Raw genomic sequence first — 18,703 nt, 5'->3', positions numbered from 1 at the left:
GGAATAAGAATAAAAACCAGATTGCTCTAAGGGTGGCCACAGCTGGAACAGGTGGCCAGAGCAGTGGTGTAATTCATAGAATCCTCTCAGAATCTTGGAAATGTTTGGGTTGGAAGAGACCTTAAAAATCATCCAGTGCCAAGGCAGGGACAACTTCCACTGTGCCAGGCTGCTCCAAGCCCCAGTGTCCAACCTGGCCTTGGAATTCTATTCCAGGATCTCCCCACCCACCCAGGGAGGAATTTCTTCCTAATTACCCCTGTCTGTCAGCTTGAAGCCATTCCCCCTTTTTCTATCACTACCATTGTTGGAACTGGTTGGAATGAGCACAGAAGGTGGTGTGGGTTTGTAGGTTTGTAGGAGCTTAGATTCCAGCATGAAGCGTTTTGGAATAAAAAAAATGCTGAATCATTCTTGGGTGAAACATTCCAGTTTGGGTGAATCATTCCAGTGACACCTGGAAATTGAGAATGTTTTTGACATCAAATGTGAAAAAAAAAAAAAAAAAGGGAGATGTTCCTAGGTAATAATGGGAACTGGGGAAATGCCTTCCTAGGTACAGTGGGAGCTGGGGAAATATCCAAGTGAGGGCAACAGGAAAAAAAAATGGGAATTACTTGCAGCATTAAAAGATACCGATTGATCTTGCTTACAATTGCATCTTTGGGGAAGAGGGGCTGAAACACAACAAAAAAAATGCATGGAAGTACATAAAATTTTTTTCTAAACTCAGGCTCTGCAGTGAGGTTTAGAACCACCATAAAATCTCAACATTATTACGTGTCTATGTCTCATAATTTTTTAGCAGGAGAATTTGAGCTGGGATCTGTTGCTTTGGAGGGAGAGAACAAAGGAAACATGTTGATTATGAAGGTACTGGAAGAATCTAAACAATTTCAGGTTGGGTCTGTTGTGACAAGGAATCCAGTATATGGCTGGACCAAAAGAAAGGATGGATGGCCAGCTTGGGGTGCAGTGTTTTATATTCCTGTGGCAAAATTCCTTCAGTGTCACAGCCCTCAAATACCATCCCAAATACACCAGTTTCATGGGGCAAGGCATTCATTGGGTTTCTCCTGCTAAAGGAACAATTGGAATTATTCCTGCCTCTAAGAACACCCTCTATTTCTTCTGGTCCTGGGAATTAATGATTTTCTGCAGCACAACTCCTGGCTGGAAGAATTGCTGCTTCTTTCCAGGCATGAACCCCTTCAGAAGTGGGTGAAACACGTGTGTGCCTGTGCAGTGGTTGGAGTTTGAGCCTTAGTGGCAGAAATCTGTGCTAGTTTTGCTCTTTCACAGCAGTGCCATGGAGCCCTGTGCTGGTTGGGTGTTTTTGTGAGCCCTCGTGGAAGGCATTTATTGTCATAAATGGAGCAAGATCATAAACTCTGGCCCTGTTTCTGCAGCAATGGATCAGCCCATCTGTAGGCCGTATGTCAATAAAAACAACTAATTACAGAATAACTAAATATAAAAGGCCCCACTGCTTAAGAAAACCCTCCTGTATCCCATTCCTGAGCTTCCTATTACATCTATGGAAAGTCTGGATAGTATTTGTTCCATTTAAACCCTGGTTTTGAATGCAAGCTAAGCAAGAAGGAAACTGCAGCCTTTCCCCTGAAGTTCTATTCATTCTTGCACGGGGAAAGAAGTTGGAGAAGCTGTGGATATTCCATTCCTGGCAGTGCCCAAGGCCAAGCTGGACAGGGTTTGGAGCAGCCTGGCACAGTGGAAGGTGTCCCTGCCATGGCAGGGGGTGGAACTGGATGAACTTCAAGGTCCTTCCAGCCCAAACCATTCTGGGATTCTGTGATCATTCCATGTCTTTAGACATTACAACTATTCCCATTTGTCTTGGGGGAACTGCTTCCAAAGTGCTTGTATCTATATCTCTTTTCCATGCTGGGGCCTTCCCAGGTTCTCCTGGAAAAGGGGGACTGAAACCTGCCTTAACCCTGGAATTACTTTTCTCCTCCAACTGGAAATAAAACATAAATATAATAATTATAGTTAATTGAATTGTTAATATTTATTTTTCACTTATACACATGTTGTTTTTGCTGCCATTTTTTTGCTGCAGTTTTTTTGCCTGCTGTCAATTCAGGTTGGGTGAACTAAGTACATTCCTCTTCCTTCTGTTTTTAGTGTCTGAGGAGGAACAAAGGCATTTCCCTTGCCATATATATGGAAATAATGAGGGTTTTTTTCCATGTGAAATTTGTTTCTTTGAATTTCTAAGTCAAACTTGCATTTTTGCTTAAAAACTTGCTTTGCAGGTTCAGCAATGTATTATAAATTTAATACTACTGCTTTACACTCACTATTAGCAAATACATTTAGATCCTTAAAATATTATTTTTCTAAACATTAGACTTCACAGTTTCACTGATGACAGGTCCTTGTTTCATCTAGCAAAGTACTTCAGAATCCAGATGCTGAAAAAAATGAGCCTAAAATTATGCATTCAGTCAGTATAAGTTATTTATAGACATTCTTCAAATGCATTTGAAATAAAAAAAAGAAAAACAAATCTGTGAGGGTCACAAATCAAAGCATTATTGGGGATGACTTATATCCTTCCAGGGTTCTTTCTTGCTAAGGATGTGGCATATTTCTATTTTTGTAATGCATTAACATTTTTATTGATAAAGTGAGACTCAAGCTGCAGTGGAGGTGCCAGACTTTCTGATCTGTATATTTGAACAGTTTTTTCAGTGCAGGTCAACACTTAATGGAAGTCACTCATTTCTTAAATACCTTGTGTTTATGCAGCTGTTCTGGTTGGTTTTTTTTTTTTTTTGCCTTCTGCTTTCCAACATCAGAACTGAAAGTGCCACAAGTAGACAGATAAATTAAAAAAAAAAAAGTATTTTGTGCCAAAGATGTACAAAAGGAGTAAAAAAGCATTTAGTAGCAGAAAGGATGATTACTCTGAAGAACTTCAGAGGGTGTTTAGTTTTGTCCTGTGGTCAGATGATTATTTCCACTGGAAGCTGGCTATATTTACTAATATTCTGAAGAAGGATCACCACAAATATTTACACTTTGTCTTAAGAATACTTTAAGGAAAAAAAAATGGTGTTGCCAGTCGTGTTGTTTGTGTTAATGTTCCCTGTGAAGGGTGGAGCTTCAAAACAACAGAAGAACCCTGCAGAGAAATTATGAAGGACCTTCCACACTTCTGTCTTGTTTATCCTTCCATGGAGGACTTTTCATCCCTCCTGATAGCCCACAAACCATCCCTGTCCTTCTGCCAGTGCAGGGGACACCCAGACCTGCCTGGAGAAGGGAAGCAGATGCCATAAACGCCTTTGGAAGCAAAGCTCTGCTGGAGGACACCTCAGCCCAGTCTTGTGCCACTGAGTGTCCTTAGCTGTGCTGATGCCTCAGGTTTGAGCTTTCTGGAGGACACCTCAGCCCAGTCTTGTGGCACTGTGCTGATGCCTCAGGTTTGAGCTTTTCTATTTTCAGGCTCTGTGCTGCTTCACTGTGTGGGTCTGAGCTTCATATTATGGGATGAATGGATGGATGGTGAGCTCTCTGCACAGAGCAGGGAGACAAAACAATTCCTGCTCCAGCTGGGCACCAAGGACAAATGATCCAAATCTCAGCCCAAGAGCACAAACCCCGTGGGCTGGAGAGAGAAAAACAAGCAGGATGGGAGTGCAGGGGCTGAGCTGGAATTGGACACTGAACTGCAATGTGCACATGGAGCAGAGCTGATCCCAGGGAGAGACCCCGTGAGCGCTCGTGCATTTTGGGACCATTTGGGTTCATCTTGGGTGCAGCCCTGGCTGGGCTCTTGTGCTGCCCAAGGTGGATCCATGGAGGCCTTTTCATAAATCCCTGCTTTATTATTAACTCTGTTCTAGGTCAGCCTTCAGAAGGCATCAGTGCCAGCCTCCTTTTTGGGGAAGTTTACTCATATGGGACAATTTTCACTCTCCCTGGACAATTTTCACACTCACTTCTTTTTTTTTAGGTCATGGCTGGGACAGGTCAAGGCTGGAAAACTGCATCAGTTTATCATGGAATCTTGGAAAGGTGTGGGTTGAAAGGAACCTTAAAGATCACCCTGTTCCAACACCCTGCCATGGGCGGGGACATTTTTTACAGACCAGATTTCTCCAAGCCCCTGGTCTTGAACGCTTCCAGAAATGGGCTTTTCTTGGGATAGATTCCAAGGTGTTCACTGGAGCTGCCTCATGGGTGACTCTCCCAGGCCAGGCTCTGCTCTTTGCAGCCCCTGGACCAACAAAAGCGACTCCATAAGCATAGGAAAAAAAAAATATATATATTCTTTTTCTCATTAAAACAGTGATTTTCCTCATTAGAATGAGAAGCATCCCCAGAAACCAGAGGGGAGAAAAAGGAGGACAACTTTCCAGGGCAGATTACAGAAACATTTGTTGCATCCCTAAAAGTGAGTGCTTGCATGCAACAGATTCAGTGCCAGTACATTCTGTTCCTGAACAACATATATGTTTCTTGAATATGACAACTGAAGAAATTTATTGAAAGCAGAGAAAATGTTAACTATTTTTTTTTCTTGCTCATGTATTTCTAAACTGTCATTATACTTTAGGTCTCCCTAAAATGAATTGAAGAGTCTCCAGTTTTTAGATATTGTTTTTCATTGTAACAGTTCAGGATTTTCCTGGGTTTGACAGAACTGTTGGATAATCTGCAGTAAATAATATACAGGTCTAATGTACTCAGCAATTACTGAAATTGCATGGTATGTAATTTCTGGTTATGCAGATTTAGTCAAGTAATTATCCTTGAAAAAGCGGTGAGGTGTTCACACAGTTGTTCATGACTTTTTATAATTACTAGTGTTTGCTTATTAAGTCTGTGCCATCAATTTGTACTCCATGCTTAAATGTGGTTGGAAATATGAATTGCTGCGTGTGCTGAGAAAGTTGTCCTGATTCTGTGCTCCCATTTTCCACGGGATTATTAGAAACAGATCTTCTGTGAACAAAATTAAAACTAGAGGCAGAGGTATCTGACAGCTAGAGAGCCCCTAGAGGACCCAGTCCAATCTTCTGTACATCAGCTGTGTTTTGGGTTCATGGAGGAACCTTCCTTGTCTGGAAAATTCAGGAATCACAAGTGAGTGCACAATGCCTGCCTTGGCCAATCCAGCAATCTTTCTTTAAAAAATGGCCCTAAAGTCCAAGAAGCACAAGACAAGGAAGGTTGAAGGAGCTGATAACCCCCAGCATGGGATGGTGATGAGAGCCCACCTGCAGAGCTGCCCCAGCCCTGTCCCAGCACAGGGAGGAGCTGGAGCTGCTGCAGAGAGCCCAGAGGAGGCTCCAGGATGAGCAGAGGGATGGAGCAGCTCTGCTGGCAGGAAAGGCTGGCACAGCTGGGATTGTTCAGCTGCACAGGAGAAGCTTTGGGCTGAGCTCAGGGTGGCCTTGCAGGGCCTGCAGGAGCCCCAGGAAACCTGGAGAGAGACAATTTCCAGGGCATGCAGGAACAGCACACAGGGAATGGCTGCCAGTGCCAGAGGGCAGGGCTGGATGGGATCTTGGGAATGAGGAACTGTTCCCTGGCAGGGTGGGCAGGGGCTGGGATGGAATTCCCAGAGCAGCTGTGGCTGCCCCTGGATCCCTGGCAGTGCCCAAGGCCAGGTTGGACACTGGGGCTGGAGCAGCCTGGGACAGTGGAAGGTGTCCCTGTCATGGTAGGGAGTTGGAACTGGATGGTTTTACAAATCCCTTCTAACCCCAACCATTCTCTGATTCCATGAGTCTATATGTAATTTGTTATTATTGAACTGGATCATGTTGTTTCAGTTTCTAAAACATGTTTATTTGCTTTTATCTTTCAAAAGGAAGTATGAGTTTTCCTTACCTCAAGGTAATTAGTCATTCATTATTTTTCAAACAGTTTGTGTATCTTTCCTCAGATGTGATTTTAAGTCCAACACCAGTTAAAATGTTTGAAACAGGCTTGGGCTTTGACCAGTGGAATGAATGTAAATTAGAAACTGCTCTTTGTCACTATATATCTCTCCTGATGTCATCCTGCTTTTCAACGATGCAATATTTTTCTTTGCAAATTTGTATTTCTGTAGAGAACTGAGGTCTATAATTAGAACCTGCAGTCAGAAATAACGTGCTGGTTACTCCATGGTCTGACTGGTGCACACCTTCAGCTGAGCTGGGACTTGAGCTATGTTTGAATAATTAAGCACAGAAATCTGCCAGGGCAGCTCTGGCATGGGACAGAAAGGTGGGAAATTTGACTGGATCTCAGAACTTTGCTGGTGACCTCTGTGATTTTGCACTTGGAAGGGCACAAAGTCTTGAATTCCTGCCTTAGCTCTCCCTTTGGCATCCCATGCGTGTGTCCAAGTATCCTGCAACAGGATAAGCATCAGGGAGTAATCATTATCAAACACCCCTGCCTGCAATTAAGACACACAGTCAAAATCTTGAGTTGTGGAAAGTGGTTGGTGCAGTTAAATGTGTCAGACATGACTCAAAAGTCTCTTTCCTTTCTGAAGATATTACTTCATTCATGTTAACCACATTTGTAAGAGGCCTGGCTGAAGAGATAGTGTTTGGGGAATTCCAACCTCTTTTATATGCAGTTGGGAGTTTCAGGAATGGCTGCTCTGCATTCCACATTGATATATAATCCTCATTATGGCTTTGAATAAGAACATGGTAATTCGCCAGAAAAATAAATAAAACAAGTTATTGGTCAGAGGCGTACTATATAGGGAGTACTAATAAAACCAAATATTTTTGGCTGTAGTTTAAAGTTCCTACTGTAAATGAGCTAATTTAGGGCCATATCCTCCCCTGAGATCATGGGCTGGAATGTGAGATAAGCAGTAGCTGCACAGACACTTTTGGGTGGCAGCACAGAAATGTGCCTTCTCCATCCTTCAAATGGGAGGAGAGGGAATTCCTGTAGGAGAACTGACCCTTCCAAGAGAAATGTACTCAGAAGAAAATGCATGTTCAGTGTTGATGAACTCCAGGAGGGTCAGACACAGACACAGATGGCAGAGACATGTTCTCAGATTGCTGCATCCCTTTGTCCCATAGATTTAGGGACATGGAGTAGTGCTGTGAGTCCAGAGCCAGCTAAACCCTGGCCATCTGTGCTTTTCCAGCAGGTGCTGACAGTGGCTTGGCCCCTCTCAGTTACTGACTTGCTTAGGGTGATATTCCAGGTGTGGTGTCACGGTCAGCTTGAACCCATGGCTGCTTCAACAGGGGCAGGTCTTACCTGCAGCCCTGAGCTGGGACTGCTCTCTCCTGCCTTGTCCTGAAGGTCTCCAGGGCCACCAGGACTCTGCATTCCAGCTGGAAGGGAATCCCATCAGAAAGGGGGTTTGCTGCCAGTTAGACCAATATTCTTGACCTGAGTGACAGAAACAGTGTTGATCTTATGTAAGGGAGAGAGCATGTCAGCATGGCCATGAAAGCAAATCCTCATGAGGCTTTTCAGCAGGAGGGCTGGGTGGGGGAGTTTTCCTTATTTCCAGAAAAAAAAATCTAAAAAAAAAAAAAAAATTAAAAAAGAAAAAAAAAAGAAAAAGGAGATGTAGAATCTCTCCTATGAAGACACACTGAGAAAATTTGGGCTGTTCAGCCTGGAGAAGGGAAAACTTCACAGCAACCTTAAAAGCACCTTTCAGTGCCTAAAGGAGCTTCAGGAGAGCTGCAGAGGGACTTTTCACAAGGGCATGGGGGGGACTGGAAACAGGGAGTGGCTTCTCACTGCCAGAGAGCAGGATTAGATGGGATATCAGAAAAAAATCCTTCGTGTGAGGGTGTGCAGGCCCTGGCACAGGGTGCCCAGAGCAGCTGGGGCTGCCCAAGGCCAGGTTGGACACTGGGGCTTGGAGCAGCCTGGCACAGTGGAAGGTGTCCCTGCCATGGCAGGGGTGGCCCTGGATGTTCTTTAGGGTCCCTTCCAACCCAAACTGTTCTATGAGTCCATATTTAACTTCTGGAGGTGTTTCTTGAAAGTGAAAAATCTGGCATTATTTTTTTTGCTGCCAGAATTGAGACCAGCCCCACTCAGCTTTTATTTCTCCCACTGACTTTTTTTAATCAAATAATGCCATATAATAAAAAAAAATCCCTCATCCAAACTATCAGAAGATATCATTTGACAACTGTCCATGAGTTATACTTCTATTTAAATTGCTCTTAAAAAACTAAGCACGTCAGACCAAAAACTAAGCACAACACAACCGGTGGGTTCTGTCCTGCAAGGTCAGGATGAGTAGAAAAAGTTATCACTGAGAATGGAAAGTCAAAGAAACGTCCTGGCTTGGCACATGTTTTTGTATTTTGGTTTTCTTGTCCTTTACTCTTGTTTTATTTGTGGTATTCACCTGCAATGAAATCCTACCCTAACAGCAAATACTGACTGTGTGTGAACAGCCTTGGCAGTAGCATTTCTTGAGGGTGCAGATCTTTCCTCACGGTTTTATTGTTGAGGCTGTTAAAACACTGAGAGGTTACAGTGAAACAAGAAATAAAAAAAACCTCAAAAACTGAAGTGGTTATACCCAACCACAAGTTAAACATAAAAGCTTTGAGCTCATGTCATGCAGCTCTGCTGTATCATAGCTCCCTGCCAGTGGAAGAGTTGTGGTGTATCACACTTAGCTGCTTTACAAATGTGAATTATAAACATTTCTGTGGCCTTTCTTCACTGGACACTGATAGAATCTGCATTGGAGCCATTTTCTCCAGAAATCCATGGAATCTTGCAGGCACTGAGGGGCTGGGGCTGCCTCAGCCCCTCCTGGGGCACCCCTTGGCTTCTTGGCAAGCCCCAGGTGCCAGCAGGAGCTGCAGCACCTTCTTCTAAACCTGGAAATATTAGAGAAGGGAAGACAAACTTACAGTACCATGCTGGGCAGGAAAGTTATTTTGTTTGCTTAGCAGTTCCCAAATTGCAGGCTTGTAAGGATCTTCTGTTCCTGAGTTTTGCCCACATCAAGAAAGGCAGAGTGGGTGACTTGGTTCAAACAGTTTATTTCAGTGGATGAGCTTTTCACCTCTTACTTCTTACTCCTGTTAAAGGACTTAATTCAAAAAAATTAATAACAATGTAATAATTTCAGTAAAGCCCTGTGGTATGAATAAAGCAGAAGCATAGGGGGATAAGTGCACTGTAGTTTTCTCTCAGTGCATCCTTGGATGTGTAGGCTGCTTCTAAAGTGCAGCAAGACTAAATTTGGCTTAAATTCGCTACACGAGGGCTCTCATCATAACTGGAATTATTTTAGGGGTCCAGAAAGGCTGAAAATCACATGTAGCATATTTGTCTACCTAAGAAGTGCAGCTCTAACCTGCAGCAACAGGAGCTTGTGGTGTTTCTGCACATCACTAAGAGCAGGTTTATGGTGCTCTGGCTTTGGAATATCTCAGCCTTTCTCTCTGGTACACACTGTTTGACCAGTGCTGGTGGGACCCAGGCACACAAAAAGAGATTTCCCTGCATAACAATCCAGCAAAGGACATCTTAAAATTTTTCCAACAGCTGAAAAACATCAGTTCTTTAAAAATATGTGACCAGTCCAGTTGCATGACAGTGAGGGGGTCTGAAAGTCCTGCTGGCACTGACTTGGGATATTCTGCATAGTTGCTCAGGGATTCACCTCCTGTGAGTAATGGTAAACATCCTGAGTCATGCTGGGAGAAGTTTGGTGTGATGCCAGTGTGGTTATTCACCACACGAGAGTGAGCGCCCCTGTGTGTGTGTGTGCGCCAGTGCTGGGTGCCTGGCACAGCAAAGGGGTCTTTGTGTTTAATTATCCTGTCAGTGGTGTTCAGAGCTGTTCTCCTGTCTGATATCCACATCTCAGGCTGCAGGGACACAGGATTCTTTCAACAGAGCCTGCAGGCAGAGCTGTGTCTCCCAGGCAGTCTGTGCTTGGATCACAATTTCATATTGCCCTTGCTTGCAGTGCAGCAGGAGTCAGACCCTGCCATTCTGGCACCTCCTTTGCTGTTGATTAAACAGCTCTTCATCAGATAGAATTTCCTACAACTGTGGTTGTATTCTGACTATTATTCCCTGTTGTCTTGGTTTGAAAAGACAGGTGTCTGCTAAAGAAGGCAGGAGCATCCAATGATATTGACCCAAGGAAGGCCTGGAGGTGGCACTCAGAGCTCTGGGACAAGATGGGCATCGAGCACAGCTGGGCCTCAAAGACCTTGCAGGGCTGATCCTGTTAATTGTGATCTGGGCCACGTTCACTCCTGGCACAGAGCAGCACAGGCTGTGTTTCTGTTTGCTGTGGCCCCGCTCTGCTGCTCGTGGGCGTCGCGCTGCTGGAGTTTGGCCTGGAGCCCTTTTCTGTCAGCCTCGCTCACTGCCCGGTCACGCTGCACTGCAGCCCTTTGGTGCAGGGTTTAGGACACATCAGGAGGAGCCTGCTGGGGTTTTTAGGTGAGCACAGCATGCCAAGTTACTGAAAATGCACCTAAGGTGAGAGAATGCATGAGAGAGGTTTGTATTCAGACCCTGTATAAAGGGGATGTTCAACCTCAGTAAGTTGGCAATATATGTGTCCATTAAAAAGTTTGATCCTCTTGATACAGCTGTAGAAAAGAAAGAACAATGCAGTCACATATGGTGAGCTCTAGATCTGTACGTGGTTCCCCAACCCTTTGATGTATTTAGATAACTCCTCAAATGTGTGCTCAGAAAAACAACAGGTTCCAGAGCTTATCTATCTCCTCCTGCGTGGGGTGGCACTGGCACACCCAGCTCTGGCTGGCTTTGTTCAATAACTTGTTTCTGTCTTGATATTTTAATCTGTCCTGAGAATCAGAGGGAATTTGTGTCTCCTGCCTCAAGTACTGCTACTTCTCACTAGTGCCATCCTTCTCTGTGACACTTTGGACTTGACAGAGGATGGAAACCAGTCCGAAAAACCTGTGCTGCTAAAGCTGGATTAGTAAATGCTAGTCTTGACTCAGGATGCAAGGAAATGTAAGAAAACCTGCTCTGTGGCTACAAATTTATCCTTCTATAGGATCGCAGAGTGGTTTCGGTTGGAAGGGATCAACTCATTCCACCCCTGTCATGTGCAGGGACACCTTCCACTATCCCAGGTTGCTCAGAGGGTTATTCAGGATATTCTTTCAGGATAACCCTAAATCAGGAAGGCTGTTAAGCAAGTGTTTAACTTTCAGTTTGTATTGTAATGGCCTTGTTTCAGTTTCCTGGAAGGAGATGTCTTGCTAAACCAGGTTTTAGTGTCAATTTTGGCTCTTCCCTTAGAGTGCTGCTAATTTAGGGGATGCAGGGTAAACCCTATAGCCACAAACAGAGCCTGTCAGAGACCATCAAGCACAGACATGACCAGCATGAAATTTGGGGTGGGGGTGGAGGATGGTCTGGCAATAGATACCATCTGCTTCAGCAAGTTAGTACCAAATGTCTGGGAGCTTCCAATTCCAGCCTGTAAAGGTGGAGCTGAAATAATGAAAATTGTATTTCTGTTTGGAATGAGCAATGAAAGCTATCACAGCTTTTTTTTTTCTTTTTCTTTTTTTTTTTTTTTTTTTTTTTTTTTTTTTTTTTTCTTTTTTCCCAGACATGATTTCCAGAGGTGAAAAGATAAAAATTGTTTATTTTGCAGACAAAAACTTGTCCCACTTTAGAGCAGCAAGACTGGAATATCCAGGTGAGAAAGAAGAATATACTGCCAAAGGTTAAGTTTAAAGCAGAATTCCCACTTTTAAGTTCATAACAGTGCAAGGGAAAAGTCAAATGTCCAGAACAGTTGCATACTCATTTTTCCAACTCACGTATGACAACATTTGCTTGTCTTTGATTCCCATTCCTTGTGCTGCATAGTTGGCAACTGGTTTGCAAATGTTCTCTGTCGTCTTCTCTTCCAGAAAGGATCCATCTTTTTGGGGAAAAGATGTGAAATGAGTGGCCTGGAATAGCTCAAACAGCTTCTCTTTAACCCTGAGTGCTTCAAGACTGAGCTCTGAGAGAAACTCTGGTTTGAGTGATACAGGGCATTTTTTGGGATGGAGCTCAGGATGTATTTTCTAAGCTTAGGTGCTGTTGGAAGTTGAGAAAAGGCTTTGGTGAGACCAAAATGAATCTGGGTGTGGCACAAATCCTCTTTCCTGGGTGAGCTTCTGTAACTGGGGGCGAGGTGCAGTTGTGGCATCACAGTGCTGGGAGTATAAAAACACTGAGAGCATGATCTAACACTGGATTCAAAATACTTTTCTGTCCAGTTTATGTGAAACTTCGCAGTTTCCAGATCCTGTGTGTGATGTTTCGAAAGCTTAAAATATGAATCCCATAAATCCAGTGAGGATGTGGCAGGCATGGATTTACTGGGGAAGGGAGGGAGGGAATTAAAAGCACATCAGTGCTGGTGGTGTTTCTGTCTGACTTCAATCTGAACAAAGTTTCTGGTGAAATTTTGCTTTTACTGTAAAAGCATCTCTTGCTTTTGAAGTTCTGTGGAAAGAAAAATCTTCCTTTAAAACCATGACATCAATATCCCATTTGATCATCCACAGATAGCTGGGAAAAGTGGACAAAGTGGGAATTTGGCTTGTTTAGGGATTTCTTTAATAGGCCTTCAAATGAATTCCTTTATTTTCATGGATTTGAAGGGGGGGAAGTTGGTTGTTTTAAGTAGTAAGGGGGAGGTGTACAAAGATCTAAATGGCAATACCTTTAATTGCACTGTTTAGTGCAATTTATGCAAATTAGGCTTGAATCGTTCATAGATGGTTCCCTCATTTCACTGTCTCTGGTGCAAGCTGCAGCTCAGTGTTAGCAAGGCAATATTTACCTAAATCAATAGGTAAAAATGCAGTTTGATGTTCAAGTTAGTGAAGATGTGAGAGCAGATAATGAAATTTTTAAAAAAGAAGATGCTGAGGAAAATTACCGTTTCCCTGATAGTGCCTTGCTGCTTTAAAAGTTGAGTTCAAGATCATGGGCAGAAAGAAACCTCTTATGTGAAAAATGGGAATTTCCAGTTTTTTAAGAGAGAACGGAGAAAAAGAAAAGATTACTTTAAATGATGTTCGTGTTCGCACATTTTCCCACATTTTCTAATTTTTTTTATTTATTTATCCCACTTTATTAGCAGTTGTTTGGTGTTCAAGTTACTGAGTAGGACTCCACATTATTCACATTAAAAACTGTTGTTATTTTAAAGAGCTTTCATGGTTTTCCACCCCCTACACATGCAGACAAATGCACCCCACCTGCCCCAGCCCCTCTGCACTCGATTACTGGACATGGATAAGGGATTCCAGAATATCCCTGCTCTGAAGTGCTGTTAATTGAGGGTCTGGACCAGATTTGCAGCTCTTGTAAACGGGCACAGCTTCAGTGAAATGGTGCCTTTTTTCTATCAGCTGCAGATCTGTCCCAGTCCTGCTGTGTGTTTCTAAATTGGGAAGAATGGCTTGTGGAAATCTCTGATATCTTGGGTGAATAATGGGGCTGGGCAGGGCAGAGCATGTCCCAAGTTCTTATTTTGGGAAAACTGTATGCAAATAAAGACCATTTTTCCATGAAAATTTCAGAGCTGAGTGTTTTATCCTCCGCATGAAGTAAATCCTCAACAGACCCTATGGAAGCAGAAGTGTCTTAGAGCTTCAGCTGTGCTGAGTCTCGAGGAGGTCTGGGGAAGGAAAGATGCTTATCAGTCTATAAAAAGAGATTTCTATTGAAAATAAACATTTAAAGTATAATGATATGCCTTTTGTTTCTCTGGTTATGCAGCTGCCTGGGGATCTGAGCTCCTGGTAAACACGTTGGCCTGTTAAAGGACATGATTCAGACTGTCCCCGATCCAGCAGCTCACATCAAGGTTAGTTTCCTGTTTATTGTGAGTCCTCAGATGTTTGGAGAGCCATAAAATTAGAGAATATGTACACATAGCACAGCTTTTCTTGCATGTTTATAAACTGTGCTACTGCCCAACATGGCCTTTTTTATTCCTCAATATTTACATGCTGTTGTCTGAGTCAGCCCTGCAGTCTTTGTTGCTGACACCTGTGTGATCTGCTCTGAAGCACGTGGATATTTTAAAGACTAACTTTTTCTAAAATTAACCCTCTTTGATCATCCTTTAATATTTGGTGTGTTTGATAAAATGTACCTCCTTGAAAACTACTGGATTTCTATGTCTCTGATTCTGCTCCACAACATCCAGTGGAAAACATTAAATTCAACTGCAGAAGGAAAATGAACATAATGCAAAAATTCAGATCGAAACAAGCATCTCTTACATATATTCATTGCAACATTTAAAACACCTTAAACCAGCATTGGTTTGCTGTGTTTCAGAAGGAAGTGTTTGCTTTTACTGTATTATGACTATTATTATTACTATTAATATTTTACTGTGGTTTTCTTCTTTATGGAACCTGTGGGACCTGGCAGATGCAGCTGTTGCAGAGAACAAGTAATTTTGGGGTATTGCACACAAATTTCTCAGTAATTGGAATGATAGGACAAGTAGCAATTCATTCAGACTGAAAGAGAGGAAATAGTTGAATATTGGGAAGAAATTCCTTCCTGGCAGGGTGGGCAGGCCCTGGCACAGGGTGCCCAGAGCAGCTGTGGCTGCCCCTGTATCCCTGGCAGTGCCCAAGGCCAGGTTGGACACTGGGGCTTGGAGCAGCCTGGGACAGTGGAAGGTGTCCCTGCCATGGCAGGGGTGGGATTAGATGACTTTTAAGGACTCTTTCATTCTTTCTGACTGCCTTACTGTCTGTTTTTTTTTTTTTTTTTTTTTTTTTTTTTTAAGTTATATTTTCTGCAACTTCTTTCATGGAGTTTCTTCTCAGCTGGCTGCCTTCTACCAGTCAGCAGCTCTCTCTAGAAAAAGATCCACTGTACAACTGATTTTTAACTGAAGCATAGAATAAAAATGAAATATTATTTTAAACAACTCCCTTTTTCTGTAAAACGCAGTGAATGAAAGAATCTCTCTCTCTATCCCTCTGTTGTTTTTGGGTCATGTTTAGTTACTAGGATGAGTTGCAGTAGTGGGAGAGCTCGTTCTTTCCCCCTCTGCAGGTTTTCCAGACCCAGCACTTCCACAGCCTTCTAGTCCTCAGTTATTTTTATGGAAAGAGCAGAAAAACAAATCCTCCTCCCCTCAAAAAATTGAAGTTTTGCCTCAATATTGGTTACAACCAGTAAGACTTGAAAACATTGAAGGGGATTTAGTACCTCTTCATGCTGTTTAAATGCCCACAGCAACAGAAATAACATAAAGAATAACTCAGTTCCATGTTTTCTGCCAAAACTGGTGCCCAAAGAAGGTTTTTGTAACCACAGGAGTTAGTGGGAGAGGGCAAGGCTGGGTATGAAAGTATCTTATTACAGCAAGAGAGCTGCATAAAAATCTCTGTAATGGTGTGTTCAAGGGAAATTTAGGAGTCTGTTCTTAGCAGAGCATCACCCCAAAGTTGCTGTTTTATTGAAAAAGGGTGTGAGGAAGGCAATTACTTTAATGCTGTGTTTGGGGTAGGAAAGCTGGCCAACTCCACTTCAAATCCTTCTGATTTCTGTTTATGTCATTAGGGCCTGCTGTGGTCTAAACACATTCTTTGGAAAGCAGCCATGGATGCTCGGGTCATTTCGGCTTTAAAAGTGGACATAGCTGAATTCTTTAAAATAAAAAAGGGATTAAAGTGGTGCAGGGGATGTGGGAAAGCCTCTTTGGTGTGGTGGGCTTTTCTGTCTGCACTGGTCACAGCTCTGGTGCCCCCAGCTTGAGAAGGACATGGAAACAAGTCCAGAAGAGGCCACAGAGTTGATAAGAGAGACTGGAGCACCTATGGAGACAGGATGAGAGGGTTGGGATTTTTCAGCTAGGGGAAGAAAAGGTTTTGTGGAGCCTTCACAGCACCCTCCAGTGTCTGAAGGGGCTATAGGGAATCCAGAGAGGGACAATTCATCAGGAACTGGTGTGACAGGACAAGGGGAATGGCTCCAAACTGCCCCAGAGGAAATTTAGGTGAAGATATTAGGAAAAAATTCATCCCTGTGGGGGTGGGCAGGCCCTGGCACAGGGTTCCCAGAGCAGCTGGGGCTGCCCCTGGATCCCTGGCAGTTGGATCCCCTGCCCCTGGATCCCAAGGCCAGGTTGGACACTGGGGCTGGAGCAGCCTGGCACAGTGGAAGGTGTCCCTGCCATGGCAGGGGTAGCACTGGATATTCTTTAAGGTCCCTTCCAACCCAAACCATTCCATGATTTTGTGATTCTGTGATCTCTCATTGCTGTTATGATGCAGAAGAGACAAACTGGGTTCATTACAATCACCCTTGATAAGGTTTTCTTTATTTAACTGTATTCTGTCACATGGTGGTGTTTCTTTATATCCTTCAACAAGCAGACACAGCCTCATCCACACACATTTAGAGCTGGAACTTTGAAAATTCACCTTCTGGGAAGTGTCTGGATTCTTAAGATTTGGCAGATGGCAAGATTTAAGTTTTCTGCCTGAACATGTGCAGAAAAATAATGCAAAATATACAAGAATATGGCAAGATGAATACTCAGACATGCCTTTTTTCAGAAATGGGGATTTCATGTGCATCGTATGAGTTTTGTGTGTTCTGTTTTGAAATCAGCCTTTTCTGGTACCAGAAGGAAAATTAAACAAATCTCAATGTTCTTGTGCTCCATCCCTGAATGGGATAAGAGCTGAATTCTTACCCAGGATTACCCATTCTGCACCCAGGCAGATCCTGTCCAATTTTGGGAATGTTTGGAAAGCCTCAAAGTGTGCGTCCTCCTTCTGTTTGGGCAGCTTCATTCCAGAGATACTAAAGATAAAGCTTTACATTTTTCAGCTTGAATGAGGCATCTGACATTGATCTGGAGACCCTGTGGCTCCCTAATGTGTAATTTCACCTGAATCACAACCTTGTGATTTTGGTCGTGACCTTGTTTTGCACAAAGCAAAGAAACATTTGATGTGGACAAGAAAAAGGATGGATGTTTTTGGATTTGCATTTCCAGTTCAGCAAAATATGGGGAATTCTGACCCTGATCTTTGGGTAGATTCACACATTGAGTGCCTGTAGGAGAAGGGAAATAAATGGGCCTCCTCACACTGATGAAATTGTGGCTTTGTATAGGCAAGACTGTCATTTACACACACTTTACTGTGATGTTTTTGTGTTCTTTTACCATTAAACTCCAGTTCTTACAACCATAGTGACAGAAAAACTCCAAAATGCTGCCTGAGTTTTGTGTATTTTATTTTTAGGGATTTATGCTTTGTAAATACTGACCTTTAAATAACCTTGTATTTTTTTAAGGGGTAAATTCTGCTTTTGAAAGAGGTCAAATGTTTGACTTTAGTTAGCTTGTGCCATCACTGTGAGGGGATTTTGTGGAACCAGTTCTTAAAAAAACAAGTTACTGCTGTTCCTTTGGGCCTTACTGGGAGAGGAGAACCCAAGGCATTGTGTAGGCAAAAAAAAAAAAGACTGTATTTATCAGTAAGGGTGTCTATCCTGGGATAATGGGTGTGATTTTCATCGTATTGAGGCTGCTGGAAGATTTGGTCAGTTCACATTTAGTTATTCTGATTTTTCTGTTTGTTGGTGATGATTTTGAGATGTGGGATGAAGAGGTGGGTGAATGGCAGCAGCTTGTGGGTGGCACACTCTGGCTTTTCATTGCAGAAGGTGAAGAATGGGAATTTACACCCCAGACAGCTTAATCAAAGGGGATATTCTTGATAAAAAAGTGTCCAAGGGCATCAAACATTTCAAGCCAAGCTCAGTTGGACTGTGTCTGTACAACCTCATTTGTTCTGTGGGTGTAACTAAGGTTGTTGCCTCTGTCAGTTTTGGGTTATCACATCTGGAAGCTGTTCCTGATACTACAATGTACTAAAACTTGGTTTCTTAGAAGAAATAAAAGAATTATTCCATAGCAGTTTCTGAAAACCACTCCTGAGTGTAGCACTTCTCTGCCTGGGTTGTGGTGGCAAATCCACATTTCCATCCACAGCATCCCATATTGCTGCTGGAAGAATCACAAAACCTGACCTCAGAAGTCCTTTGCTGGGCAAAGAATATTGGATTTCAAATTGTGGCAGTGTAGAGATGCTGCTGGATGTACCTAATCTCTTGTGTTACGGTTAAATCTGATTTTTTTTCTTGTTGAAGTGGTATTATTTGTTAAGGAGTATATTCTGGGTCTGTTATAATCTGTTATTTTTCCTGGAATTATACAGTCTCTAAATAGGATCCAAGACTTTGTTATGCTGGGAGGTTTGTATGCACGATACAGTCTCTGCCTGAACAGGCAGGGGGACAAGAAGGGAAGGACAACAGAATTATTAGTATTAGTATTAGTATTAGTATTAGTGTTATTGTCATCCTCCAGGATAAGGAGGATAAAGCCTGGCTTTTACCCCCACCTCTTTTTGGGGTCTTGCCTGAGCCAGAAGCCTGGTCCTTGTGGATTCTTTGCATGGCTAAAGCACTGCTTTCATTGCTTATGAAGTGATATTTGGGCAGCTCGGCTGGGAGTGAGAGCATGGAAATCTGAGCCAAGGATACAAAGAGCTTGGCCCAAAGCCCCAGCTGAAGTAAACTGAGACCCACGGCAGCCTGGATGAGGAGGTGATCCATGAGGAGCATGGAGTTCTGCTGAATCACAGCCTGCCACCAGGCGATAACA

General features: G+C 43.1%; 1 protein-coding gene across 2 annotated transcripts in view; it reads left to right on the top strand.

Annotated features, from left to right (window-relative positions):
- Positions 1-13,773: 13,773 nt before the first annotated feature.
- Positions 13,774-18,703, top strand: part of ERG (ETS transcription factor ERG) — a 103,060-nt gene continuing 98,130 nt past the window's right edge. Inside the window, exon 1 of one of the 2 annotated variants that reach the window (XM_041399832.1) lies at positions 13,774-13,858. In XM_041399832.1, the coding sequence (XP_041255766.1) occupies positions 13,820-13,858 (39 nt within the window). In that variant the 5' untranslated portion in view covers positions 13,774-13,819. The remainder of the gene's footprint in view (positions 13,859-18,703) is intronic. The other variant, XM_041399830.1, reaches the window with a different exon arrangement.

Source organism: Onychostruthus taczanowskii, unplaced genomic scaffold (genome assembly GCF_017590055.1).
Source record: "Onychostruthus taczanowskii isolate IOZ18803 unplaced genomic scaffold, ASM1759005v1 scaffold17, whole genome shotgun sequence".
Classification (NCBI taxonomy): domain Eukaryota; kingdom Metazoa; phylum Chordata; class Aves; order Passeriformes; family Passeridae; genus Onychostruthus; species Onychostruthus taczanowskii.
The sequence above is the reverse complement of the archived record's forward strand: the minus strand, read 5'-3'. Positions and strand labels throughout refer to the sequence as shown.